This window comes from Ursus arctos, unplaced genomic scaffold (assembly GCF_023065955.2).
Source record: "Ursus arctos isolate Adak ecotype North America unplaced genomic scaffold, UrsArc2.0 scaffold_14, whole genome shotgun sequence".
Lineage (NCBI taxonomy): Eukaryota > Metazoa > Chordata > Mammalia > Carnivora > Ursidae > Ursus > Ursus arctos.
Genome location: NW_026622808.1, coordinates 38880640 through 38894753, shown reverse-complemented (window position 1 = coordinate 38894753; position 14114 = coordinate 38880640). Strand labels below are relative to the sequence as shown.

General features: G+C 39.7%; 1 protein-coding gene across 9 annotated transcripts in view; it reads left to right on the top strand.

The window, feature by feature from the left end:
• The window catches only part of ARHGEF3 (Rho guanine nucleotide exchange factor 3), a 294790-nt gene extending 281101 nt beyond the window's left edge, over positions 1–13689 (top strand). For 8 of the 9 annotated variants that reach the window (XM_026501066.4, XM_057311810.1, XM_044384936.3 and 5 more), the window contains 3 exons: positions 5952–6122; positions 9331–9517; positions 11500–13689. In XM_026501066.4, the coding sequence (XP_026356851.1) occupies positions 5952–6122; positions 9331–9517; positions 11500–11852 (711 nt within the window). In that variant the 3' untranslated portion in view covers positions 11853–13689. The remainder of the gene's footprint in view (positions 1–5951; positions 6123–9330; positions 9518–11499) is intronic. The other variant, XM_026501072.4, reaches the window with a different exon arrangement.
• The last annotated feature ends 425 nt before the right edge of the window (positions 13690–14114 follow it).

The window sequence follows — 14114 nt, the reverse complement described above, 5'->3', positions numbered from 1 at the left end:
GATGTCATTTTTAGAAGTTGAATCTGCACCTAGTTATTCAGCAGATTTGTGTGGGAAGCATGGCAGACCTGCCTTTGAAAATGTCTTCAAAGCAAGTCTTCTAAATGCCCATTTACACAATAGCAGCACAGCAATGTCGGGTTTTTTTTTTCCTTCTTTTCAAAATCCTCTGGGCATTAACCCAGATGAACAGAAATATTTAGCCCTGTACTCTTGGGTACATTGTGAATGCTTGATAAACATAAAACCCATAGTACCAATGTAGCTTGAATTACATGTTCCGTGAATAGATTTTCCACGTTTGAAAAGGGGAAAATCAGAGAACCTAAGTAAATTGCTTCTACACCAAGTGTCCAGTTCTATAATTAGACCTAAAAAAGGTCTTGCTTTTACAGCAATGCATAAACTACCACATCTTTATTAGAATTTCTTAACAGTGTTTTGGAGGGTTGATAGAAATTTTCCCCCAAAGAGAACATTTTTAAATAGAACTTTGGATATGTAGATATTCCAGAGGTCTGGTTGTTGAACATTTTAAATTCTAAGGATTGTTTCAGCCAACAAATGATCTGGCAGACCATCTCTTCCCTCCGCCCGCCACTGTTCCCCAACTCCTTAAAAAAAAAAAATCACTGGAATCAATGAGAAGAACAGTCCTGCTGTTCCTGCAGAGCTGCTGCTATTCTTGGTTCATGTCACAAGCCTACGAATAGATGACATTACCGCACAAGGAACTAGACGGGGCTTTTAGATTGTACTTTGAGGATGATGATTGCGGCATGTGTGGGCTTAACCCCTTTTTGCCAGGTAATTGTCATCATCTTGCTTTACTGGTCCTTTCCCTTCAGTTTGAACGCTGATGAGAGATGCAACAATAAATTGAACTTAAATGCATAACCACCATGACTGTTTGCTATTGGCAATCTGCTATATACACTTTCATTCCTCCCTGCGATTCTGCAAAATAAATTCCTCTCAAGAACCAAGGCAGGGGGCACCTGGGTGGCTCAGTCGGTGCAGCGTCCGACTCCTGGTTCCGGCTCAGACCACGATCTCATGGGTCTTGAGGTCAAGCCCAGGCTGAGCTCTGCGCTCCGCAGGGAGTCTGCTTGAGATTCTCTCCTTCTGCCCCTCCCCCGACTTGCACGCACTCCCTCTCTCTCTCTCTCAAATACATAAATCTTAAAAAAAAAAAGTGCAGAGATTAGATGCTTATAGTGTAGAGGTAGATAAAACTACAAAGCAATATTTAATAAATGGAAGCAGACCCAGAAGTGCTATTATAATGTCCGCAAAGAATGTGGAATATGCTGATTGTTTCTATTGTTTAGTCTTTATATTTTTTCAAACACCAGAGAAAGAAGTAGCATCAGACAGTAGTCATAGCTGCCTGGGGAACCACTGTGGTGTTTGAGTTTATTAATCTTCATGTGATACGCCAGCTGTTCAGTCCCTGAGTTCAATTAGGAAGTGAACACATATTTATGCCTATAGTACATCATTTTTCTGGTCTCCTGGATACTTGCAGGAAACTCAGAAAAATTGGCTCAAGACCCAGTTAATTCCAGGTAAACCCAGTAATAGTAAACTAACTCTAAGAAGAGCCACAGCAATTAATGCTAAGACCTTGAAAAGCAAGGAAAAAGTATGGATTCCACTACATATTAAAAATGTAGTAAGGTAAAAGTTTAAGGTAGACGTAAAAGAATTCGTCAGATACCTCCCATATGTTTTAAAGCTTCTTGAGGGCAGGGACCCTGTCTCATCTCTTTGATGATACCATCTAGTTTGACACTGAACAGATAGATGCCCAACAAGCATTAACTGAGCTAATTTGAAGGATGAATCATAGCTTCAGTATGTTTTGTGAAGTTTCTTTTTCTTTTTTGGGGGGGCGTGGTTAAAAGTAACAATAAATAATCAGGTATGTCTGAAACCCGAGAGCGGGAAAAAAGAAAAAGAGAAAGTTTGTGTACCGAAGTGTTCTATTTATTATTTGTTTTATGTTAGTAAAACTCAGATCAATTTCATAGGACTTATATTTAATGTCACGTTGACATTAAAGGCCAAAAAGATTATTTTATGATACAAAAAGCCTGTGTTTTTTAAAAAGATATATTTATTATCAAAGGAGTGCTACCGCCAAAATTTGGGAAATAGAGAAAAGAATAAATGAGCTTTGAAACTCAGAATAGCTACAAAAATATATAGATTACGCATCTGTTCATAGGGTACAGTCACCAGACATCACTTCAGAGCTGTAAGATCTTCTGTCAGACTTGCTTGGAAATGCCAGAGTTCTAACTGGGTGGAAGTTTTTATCCAGTTGGCTTTGAGCAGAAGGTATCATTTCACTAGAATGTGAAAAATAATCACGTAACAATCTTAGAATTCACTGCCAGTTTAACACATTACAAGATCTGGTAAGTTCTCACTGAGTAAAGGCTTCTTTTAAAACTTTGCTTTTCAGAGATTGGTTTGTTCTTCCATTAAGTAAATGTAACCAAGAAGAGGCCTTATTACCATTTCTCATCTGTTAAGGTCTTTCCTGCTAATACCACCATGAGTCCTGGGCTGCAAGGGTGGTTCAGTATTCACAAATCAATCAACATGATACACCACATTAATAAAAAAGGATAAGAACCATATGATCATTTCAATAGGTGGAGCAAAAGCATTTGACAAAGTACAACATCCATTCATGATAAAACCCTCAACAAAGTAGGTTTAGAGGGAGCATACCTCAAAATCATAAAGGCCATATATGAAAAACACACAGTGAATATCATCCTCAATGGGGAAAAGCTGAGAGCATTTCCTCTACTGTCAGGAACAAGACGGGGATGTCCACTCTCATCACTGTTATTTAACATAGAACTGGAAGTCCTAGTCACAGCAATCAGACAACAAAAAGAAATAAAAGGCATTCATATCAGCAAGTAAGAAGTCACACTTTCCCTATTTGCAGATGACATGATACTCTATGTAGAAAACCCAAAAAACTCCACCAAAAAATTGCTAGAACTGATAAACGAATTCAGTAAATTCTCAGGATAAGATCAACATATAGAAATCAGTTGCATTTCTATACACCAATAATGAAGCAGCAGAAAGAGAAATTAAGAAATCAATCCCATTTACAATTGTACCAAAAACAGTAAGATACCTAAGAACAAATCTGACCAAAGAGATGAAAGACTCATGTTCTGAAAACTTTGAAACACCAATGAAAAAATTGAAAATGACACACATAAATGGGAAGACATCCCATGCTCATAGGTTAGAAGAACGAATACTATTAAAATGTCTATACTACCAAAGCAGTCTATACATTTAATGCAGTCCCTATCAAAATACCAACAGCATTTTTCACAGAGCTAGAACAACAATCCCAAACAACAATCCCAAAACTTGTATGCAACCACAAAAGACCCCGAATAGCCAAAGCAAACTTGAAAAAGAAAAAGCAAAGCTGGAGGCATCGCAATGCAGACTTCAAGTTGTATTACAAAGCTGTAGTAATCAAGACAGTATGGTACTGGCACAAAAAGAGGACATAGATCAATGGAACAGAGTGGGAAACCCAGAAATGAACCCACATTTCTATGATCAGTTAATCTTCAACAAAGCAGGAAAGAATATCCAGTGGAAAAAAGACATCTCTTTAACAAATGGTGTTGGGAAAACTGGACAGCAACATACAAAAGAATGAAACTGGACCACTTTCTTACACCATACACAAAAGTAAATTCAAAATGGATGAAATGCGACACAGGGAACCATCAAAATCCTAGAGGAGAACACAGGCAGTAACCGCTTTGACAATGGCTATAACAACTTGTTTCTAGATATATCTCCTGAGGCCAGGGAAATAGAAGCAAAAATTAAATATTGGGACTTCATCAAAGTAAAAAGCTTCTGTACAGTGAAGGAAACAACAAAACTAAAAGGCAACCTACAGAATGGGAGAAGATATTTGCAAATGACATATCTGAAAAAGGGTTAGTATCAAAAATATATAAAGAACTTACAAAACTCAATGCCCAAAAAATGAATAATCCAAATAAAAAATGGGCAGAAGACATGAATAGACATTTTTCCAAAGAAGACATACAGACAGCCAGTAGACACAAGAAAAGATGCTCAATGTCACTGATCATCAGGGAACTACAAACCAAAACGACAATGAGATACCACCTCACTCCTGTCAGAATGGCTAAAATCAACAACACAAGAAACAATAGGTGTTGGCGAGGATGTGAAGAAAGGGGAACCCTCTTGTACTGTTGGTGGGAGTGCAAACTGGTGCAGCCACTGTGGAAAACAGTATGGAGGTTCCTCAAAAAGTTAAAAATAGACCTACCTTATGATCCAACAATTGAACTACTAGGTATTTACCGAAAGAATAAAAATGCTAATTCAAAGGGATACATACACCTGATGTTTACAGCAGCAATATCTACAATAGCCAACTTACGGAAACAGCCCTTGTCCATTGACTGATGAATGGATAGAGAATGTGTGTGTGTGTGTGTGTGTGTGTGTGTGTGTGTGTGTGTGTATTAGCCATAAAGAATGAAATCTTACCATTTGCAATGACATGGATGGAGCTAGAGAGTATTATGCTAGGCAAAATCAGTCAGTCAGAGAAAGACAGATAACCATATGATCTCACTCATATGTGGAATTTAAGAAACAAAACAAACAAAGGGGAAAAAAAGAGGGAGGGAGAGAGAGAGAGAGAGACAGAGGCAAACCAAGAAACAGACTCTTAAGGACAGAGAACAAACTGGTGGTTACCAGAGGGGGGTGGGGAATGTGTGAAATAGATGATGGGGATTAAGGAGGGCACTTGTGATGAGCACTGGGTGTTGTTATGGAAGTGTTGAATCGTTTGTACACCTGAAACTACTATTACACTCCATGTTAACTAACTGGAATTTAAATAAATACTTAAAAAATACTACTACTGCATGAAAGCTGGAACTGCTGGTCTTTTCACTCTTAGAGGACAGAGGACCCTGCTGCGGAAGTCATCATTTTGCCTTTGGCTGGTGTCCTTGAGTTTTTACTCAACAAATTTCTTGTTCCTTTGTTTTTTAGTATTTTACATCTTTTAGACATGTTATCCATGTGATAGAACAAAAACACATCAGAATAAATGCCCACTAATTGTGTCTGAGTGCTGTACTCTTATTGCTTTGTTTTGTTTCATTTTGTATTAACAATAGTGTATCCACCCTCGATCTGAAATCCCTCCACCCCAACATATTCACATGTGCTATAGGCATGAGGGCGAGTGTATGTGTATAGGCAAACAGTTCCCATCATTACACCTCGTGTCTTTTCTTTCCATTTCTAGTTCTCCGTCCTTTTTAAATCATTTATGTTTTATCACAAAAGCTATCCAAACCATTTCTTCACACCCAATTTGCAAATGTTGGTTGTAGGTTAGATTGAGTACATGTAGAGAAACCTTCAAACTGGGTTCAAACCCCCTAAGATGATCCCTTTTTGGGACTACTACATTCTGCTTTGTTTTCTCTCCTTGCGTAAAGTTTTTATATGCCTATCATTGTTAACATTGTAAGCATGTTTGAAGAAATGTGCAACATAGAGTTATGAGTCCTGCACATCAAAAGCTATACCTTATATCTCTTCCTCTCAGACAAAATTATGCATCAACATCAGTTTTATATATAATACAAATATCTGTATGTGTATGCAAATATACATGTGTGTGTATGTATATTTATGTGTATATGATTAGATGGACACAATATATTCAAAACATGTATTTATTTTTGCCTTTTCCCAAGGCAGCCAGTTAGATAACCGAATCTCAGAATTAGATGCAAGTCTGTCGTGGTGACCTTCTAGGCTGAGCCCCGGGACCTACTGGTGTGGATGGTTTGTTTACTTTCCCCATACTTTCTTCTTTGTTTCCATAGATAAACATCATTCAGGGAATTGTGGCAGAAATCAACACCAAGACTGGGGAATCTGAGTGCCGCTATTATAAAGAGCGGCTTCTTTACTTGGAAGAAGGCCAGAAAGACTCTCTCATCGACAACTCGAGAGTGCTGTGTTGTCATGGAGAACTGAAGAACAATCGAGGCGTGGTGAGTGGCTACTCTCCCTCGGTGGTCTCCTCCCCAGACTCCCCCAACGCTTAATCCATCTGATGTCCACCCTCCTGTTACTCTGCCTTACCTACCCAGGCTCACATTCTTCAGACAAAAATTGCTTTCCAGTAGCTTATGTATCGTAGGATCCCATATGTATAAGGATATATATAATTATATACATTGTGTGTATATATATTTACATATTATAATTTATATATAAATAATATGTATTATGTGTTTCTAACTTGTAATTCATATATATGTTTATATTACACAAAATATATATTACATATATATTTTAAAATTTCACAACTAGTATTTATTCAGGAAGAATTTTGAGAACCAGCAGAGGGTTGCAAACTCTGTGTTTCATTTGATCATGACCTTCAGGAACAAATACAGAATAGTTAACATCTCCTCCGGCTTTGATATTAGAAAACAAGGGGTGATTTTAGCAGGATGTTAAAAATATATGATCTTAGAAAAACAGCTCCTAAGTTGAAACTCTTAACTTTATGAGAAATTCTTTGCATTTTTTATGGGTTGGTACCCACCCACAGACTGCCATTTTAAAACCAGTTTTTGCATATCTAACTCTGCCCAATTTCCCGGCTTTTATTCCTGAGTAGATATTGAAATTGTTCCTCCTCTCCTATCATAGCAACTTGGATGGATCTCCCTGGAGTACTTAGTACAATGGATTGTAATTATCCACCATATGTCTCTCAGGATCTTCCATTATGCTATGCTCTTTTAGGGTAGAGACCATGTCTTGTTAATCCCCAGCACCTGTTATGGGAACCTGGCATGGGGACCTGGCATGTACTAACACTCAGTAATGTTAGGTGAATGAGCGAGTGAATGAATGAATGAATGTTTGTATAAAGGAAGGATGGATTTGAATTTTATAAGAGTTCAAAATTCATTTAACCTACGAGGCTATTTTTTTTGTGTAGCCAGTAGAAATTAATGCTAATATGTCTATTCTATATTATAATTTATACATATACATACAAATGTATATATAATGTATCGATTTTATTATATACAATATATATTGAAATTCCATGTTGGGAAGGCCACTGAAAAAGAGAATCTCCTCTTTTATTATATTTCATCTTCAGTATCTAGTCAACTCTTAGAATGAAAGGCAAAACTAGGTTAAAGAGTTCTTAATAAAGCTTTGATGATTCAAGGGACAACATTTTGACCTGGACTTTGGAGTGTCATTTGTGAGCAGGCTTGGAAATGTTATTTGAAATCATTGAGTGTATGTCATAGCACCCATTATCAGAGCTGCTGGGGATCCAACCAGCAGAGGTATTGAGACTGGTCACTGGCCGACGCTTGAAGAAGTGTTTCTGTCTGACTACAGTGTTACTGCTTGCTAGAAAGCTGCATTCTGGTTCTTTCTGATTTTCAGAAAATGCTGTTGGACTTCTAATGTCTGATATTCGGCAGAAGCCCTGTGGGACGTGGTTGGGAAGATATATCACTGCTTGGGATGAGGCCCATTCTCTTTCTGTCCCTCAATCAAGGACTGAGATTCTCTGGGTGGATTTAAAGAGGAACTCTAGTTCATATTTCAAGCAGATAGATTTTTGAAAACAAAGATAGTAGTTGGGGTGGGAGGTTGGTTTTAGTTATTTGTTTTTCCCAGTAAAATTATAGAAGTCTTTATGAACAAAGTCCTGTGTCAGAAGAAAAGCTCAATAGTTTGAGGGCTAAAAGGAGTTGAGACTAAGAAGGGAAATTCTCAGTGAACATTCATAAATAAGGGATGTTTTTAAAAGGTTTCTCAGACAATCTGAGTTCAAATTGTGTACCATGGCTAGAGCATTGATTGAAGTAGAAATAGTGTTTAAAAAAAAAAAACAACTAATGTTTAGTATATAAAACAATGATCAACCCCTTCCTTCCCCATCCCCAAAGAAAAGTCTTTAACATTTTTTCTATATCCCCCCTCAAAAAAAAAAAAAAAAAAAAGAAAGAAAAGAAAAGAAAAGAAAAACCCTTAACTTGGTTATTTTTTTTGCTTTACTCTGTTTAAATGCACTTTTGATAAACTCTCACTCCTCAATCTCCTCCCACCCAGTACAAAATTATCAGTTTTATTTCCATCAGCCAACATTTGGTTGAGCTTTAATTTCTACGTGTGTGTGTGTGTGTGTGTGTGTGTGTGTGTGTCAGAGTGGACGTAGGAGGGGATCCACCAGTTTCTTTTCTCCCAAATATAAAATTGATAATGCTGAATGTGCTTCCCCTGCCCCAAATCGAGATTCTAATGTGAGTTTCCACCTCTTTGAGACCCCTGGGTTCACATTCCCAAATATCCCCACTGGAAAACCAGAACCAGCTGCAGAAGTTGTAGATCTTTTCACTTCAATTCGTCAGCATTTCCAAACTGTGAGAAGAGTCTAGCACTTAGAATTGAGTGGAGCCAGTTTACCCCAGCTCCACCCAGCGAAATTGCTTTCATGATGTGGTTTGAGACAAGCCTTTATTTTTGAGATTTTCTTTTCACCCGCAACACACACATCAGTCATCAGCCTTTCAAGCACAACCTCTTCAGAGAACTGAGTTTCTGAGGAACACAACCGAGAAGGACCAGTTCTTTGATCATCTTTCTTTGTGGCTATGACAGCACACTCTGGTTCCCTTGGGAGTGGGCAGTGTTCTGAGATGGAGTGCTGGATGGAGCTGATACTCAGCTCTGTGGCTTAAGGAACAAGTGTTTTTGTGGGTTTGGGAAGCAAAGATTAATATTAGGCTTTGATATGTCAGTCGTATCCTTTATAGACTATTGTTCATTATGACCTCTTAGGATTATATATATATATATCCCTTTATTCTATTCCCCCTTCTCATTTTTTTTCTTGTGGAAGCTGGAGGCTGTGTGTGTCTGCACAGGTTATGCAATATGGTGGTGTCCCTGGAGCCAGCAGCCTGGGCTACAGATGTCTGTAGGCAGAAAGGCCTTCTCCGTGGGGGCCCCAGGGAGGCAGTCCTCCAGGAAAGGCACTAGATGCATCTGGAAATACCTCCAAGATGCCCACCTTCTGTTCTGGAGGTAGATCTGAGCCTAGAAGTTCGTAATACAGTGTGAACCTGGTACCTGGGTACCTCTTATCCACAGAAGTCCACTAATCAACTTCTTATTAGACTGTTGCTTAGGGAAATCCTGTGGATTCTTTTCTTCTAGAAACTGCATGTTTTCCTGTTCCAAGAAGTGCTTGTGATCACTCGAGCTGTCACCCACAACGAGCAGCTCTGCTACCAGCTGTACCGGCAGCCGATCCCTGTAAAGGACCTTCTGCTGGAAGACCTGCAGGACGGAGAAGTGAGGCTGGGCGGCTCTCTGCGCGGGGCATTTAGCAACAATGAGAGAAGTATGGATGGCAGTTGGTTTTGACCTGTCAAATGGTTTTGGTTGTGGTGGTTCAGAGGGAGTGGCTGGCTGGTGGAAAGAGAAGTAGCGTGGCCTTGGTGTCACACTACATTCCAATGCTGTCTCATTACTCACTGCTTGTGTAACCTTGTGCAACCTCTGTGAGCCTCAGTTTCCCATCTGCAAAATGGGCATGTATGCATACTTTATAGGGTTGTTATAAGGATTAAGATACTGCAAGTGAACCGTCTGCACGTAACAGGTGCTCCTTATGTTCCCTCTCTCTGTCTCCTTCCATTGGATGAAAGCATGCTTAATACCAGAGAGCCCTTATGTCGATACCAGTTGCTTCCCGGTGGCTCTTGTTGAGCCAGGGGAATCGTCCCTAAAGAGGATTACGAATGGTCACCTGGGTTGAGGATTCATCTGTAATTACTCTAATGGGCTTCTCTAACTTGAGACTTAATAAACAAATTAACCAAGAGAGCTACGATGGCAGTGTTTACTGAGTATCTTGTATGTGTCGTTCCAGCTCCTAGCAGTATACACTGGTAAACTAAGCAGTCAAATTCCTTGCCCCTACGGAGCTTACACTGTGATAGAGGAGATAAATGGTGAATAAATATTCAGGTGCTCTTAAGAGAACTAAAACCCAGAATGGGATAGATCGGGATAACAGTTGGAGGTTTGCTTTAGAGGAAACGATCAGAGAAGTCTTCCTTGAGAAAGTGACGTTCAAGCCTCTTGGGTTAACAGTGGCGCCATATTGTCAACGTAATTCATAGGTACTGCCTCTGACCTACTCATCAGTCCCTCCGCCCTGGTGGTGGTGGTGGTAACTTTTATCTCTTGAATACGGACCATGTGCCAGGTGTTGTATGTGCATGATCACCTTTGACCCTCATAATAATCTTATAAGATAGGTCCTCTTCGTTTCTCCCATTTTACAAATAAGGACACTGAGCCATACAGAGGTTAAGGCGCTTGCCCAGGAGCAAAGCGTGGAGCCTGAATTTACCTGAAGTGCTGGTTCCCAGACCGATGGCTGCAGGGATGATGCGAGGGGACTGAACACACGCTCCTCTGTGAACCAAGCGTCGCCCGCGGCATGCAGGGCCGGTTATGGCCAGTTACACTAAATAAAATGTCTCCCAAGTTGTGCACTACCATTTTTTTAAATACACGTAGCTCCTATGGAGGTAATGGAAGTGTATTTTTATTTTATTTTTATGTATTTTATTTTTATTTTAAGTGTATTTTTATTTTATTCTAAAGCGTATACTACTTCTGTGGAGGTAATGAAAGTGTATCTGAATCCTTGCGTATCTTCTCAATCATTCAGGTACTATATGTACAAGTACTGTTATCACGTGGACGATCGTGGGCATGTTTTGATATTACACAGAGCTGCTTAAACATGAAAAGGCTGTAACTTGGGGCAGTGGTTGAAATTCCAGACTATCAGGCCCAACTTAGACCTATTGAATCTGAGTCTTTTTTTTTTTAAGATTTTTTTAAATAATTTTTATTTTGTTATATTAGTCACCATACAGTACATCCCCAGTTTTTGATGCAATGTTCCATGATTCATTATTTGCATATAACACCCAGTGCTCCATGCAATATGTGCCCTCCTTAATACCCATCGCCGGCCTATCCCAATCCCCCACCCCCCTCCGCTCTGAGTCTCTTAACAGTAGGGTCTGGGCATGTATGTTTTTAACAAGCTCACAGGGGACTGTAATATGTACCCAGGTATTACCATTTGCCAGCCTCAAGGGAAACCGAGAGCTGCGCCACTGTCAAATCCGGTTGCTGGATGGTGGCTACAGGGTGGAGCTGAACCATATACCTGGACCAGTAGGACACATTTTGTTATGACATGTGCCCTAGGTACAGGGGGTTAATGTCATTACATTTGTTATCTTTGGCCTGGGAAATACCTGTCCATTGACTGTTTTTATATCTATTTTTCATTTCTAGTTAAAAACTTCTTCAGAGTAAGTTTCAAAAACGGTTCCCAAAGTCAGACCCACTCACTACAAGCCAACGACACCTTCAACAAACAGCAGTGGCTCAACTGCATTCGTCAAGCCAAAGAAACAGTTCTGTGTGCTGCCGGGCAGGCTGGGGTGCTGGACTCCGAGGGACCGTTCCTAAATCCCACCACCGGGAGCCAGGAGCCACAGGGAGAAACAAAACTTGAGCAGATGGACCAATCGGACAGTGAGTCAGACTGTAGTATGGACACGAGCGAGGTCAGCCTCGACTGTGAGCGCATGGAACAGACAGACTCTTCCTGTGGGAACAGCAGGCACATCGAAAGCAACGTCTGACAGAGGCGTGTGTACTTCCTAGAAGTAGCCCTGTGTCTTACCTGTACAGTATTTGCATTCCACACATGGAACGGTTTGGAGAAGCACTTTTTAATACTTTTGTGACCGTGTTGAACCCCGTCTCTTGTATCTGTATCTGTGTCCCTAGTACTGTAACTGCCAATCTGTGTAAGCTGGGGTCTGCGGCAACTCTTACCCTGTGTTGCATTTCACAAGTGTCTGGATGGATGGAGAGGTACTTGAACAAGTTACTTTCACTTGTCCTGCTGGATTTTAAAAAATAGAAAAGAATCTCTAAACTACTGTTACATGTAGATTGCTTAAAAAGAAATCCTCCCGTGTTTCTCTAGTGCTTTTCTAGCTCTTTGACATGATAGCTGAAGGCATGGGACTTACAGGGCCTGGCAAACAGGACAGGAGGAAGTCTCTTATGTATCGTGATGGTATTTGCAGGAAAACGGGAAAAGATCAATCCTTGCAAGTGAATTTGGTTCAATGTTATCCAACCAGAAGGCATGAAAACATCCCTGGGGATTCTGGACGCTTAATTGTGCAAAGGAAGAAGCATTGTGTTGACCTTGCAGTGTCATCCAGTGCAAATCGGATGCAATAATCTATTAGGATGTGGAATAGTGTCTGACCTGAAAAGGACCAGCATGAAAGCAGCTGCACGCTCTGAATCTTGAACTGAAATGCAGTTGCACCAGGGGGTGTCTGTCGTAGTTGCTGGCTTGCCTTAGAGAGCCATTTCTAGCCTGAGACACCAGAATAGAACTCGAAAGGCCTGGGAATACCTGACAGGCTAATAAGAAGGCCCATCATCATTGTGTTTCATGTGCCAAGGCCTACTCATATTTTGGAGCATTGAGGAGACCGCAGGTGAGTCAGTGGCTCTGTTTCCAGAAACGTGAGAAGACTTTGGAAGAAGTGCTTCATCATAACCTTAGGCAGGAAACAGTAAGAGAAAAGCAAGGTCCAGTGCCCTTCTGGGAAAGGCCAGAGCCTTGGGTTTTCCTGCTCTGCTTTTGGGTCTCTGGCTCTGTTCTGTGATCAGAGTCATAATTATATTCTCCATAGGCCAATTTTAATTAACTCTATGATTAATTAGGATCAGTTAGCCAAACTAGTAACCTCTTTGTCTAGCCTTGATTTATGATGCAGGGTGGACTGCCGACCTTTAAAAAAAGTTACCTGAATACACAGAAAAGCTCCCTGTGAGTGTAAATATTAAGGATGACCTGTGCAAAATTATTCCCACACCAGCACTAGTAGTAATGATTCTAAATTATTGCCAAAAAGTTTTTTTTTTAAATCTTCTGTGTCTTTCGAGTTTACAGAAAGCAGTAAATGCTATGTTATCATTTTATTATATACATCTAACATGTGCATTCAAAGAAGCCATGTGACAAGATGTATCAATATAAAAACAAGGTAATATTACTTATTTTTCAAAAATGAAAAAATATTGTGGTCAATTTTACCCTGTAAAACATATTTCTGTATTTATAGATTTTAAACATGGTGAATTTTTTTTTCTATTACGAGTTTATTTAAAATTGCTTTGTTTCTCAAATTGTTACTGATTTAGCAAGTGAGTGAACTGCTGCAGATTGCAGATAGAAGCAGACATAAGCTGAGAACCGATGTTTGATGGTGGGGGAAAGAGTGAATCATTCTCTGCAGGAGCCATCGGCCACTTTGGCCAGTGTGTTGAGACAAGAGGTCTGTTAAGTGCTGGCCTATGGGAAGAAAGTGAATGTTTTGGTGAAATGAATGTTTTGTATAATGGCCTTAAACTTTTCTGGAAGCATTTCAAATAAATTACATTAAAATGTCATCCTCTCTGTGTACAGTATGTGCCCAACAAATGTCAAGTTTCAGCTATATTCCTGGGAGGTTCTTCCTGGAATTTTTGCTTGTTGTGCCCAAATACAAGCTTTAAAATAGGGTGCAGGTTGAAATAAATGCTTCAGTTTGATCTATCAAAACTTTCGCAGAACTCCTGTTTCTAAGAGCTATTGTTTCAAGCATTCTCTACTCACTCACTCATTCATTTATTCATGTTATAACCACTGTATCTTGAATCTGTACTGTGTGTAAAGTCATAATTGTGATAGGAAAAGAGTGTTGAATCTTACTGCTAGAATAGATGACTGTTGAGAAACTTGAGGCCAAATAGTAGAAGGTAAATTCCACTTTAAAATTCTTACAGGCCACTTTTTCTTTAATTAAAGTAGTTAGTTTTGGGGCGCCTGGGTGGCT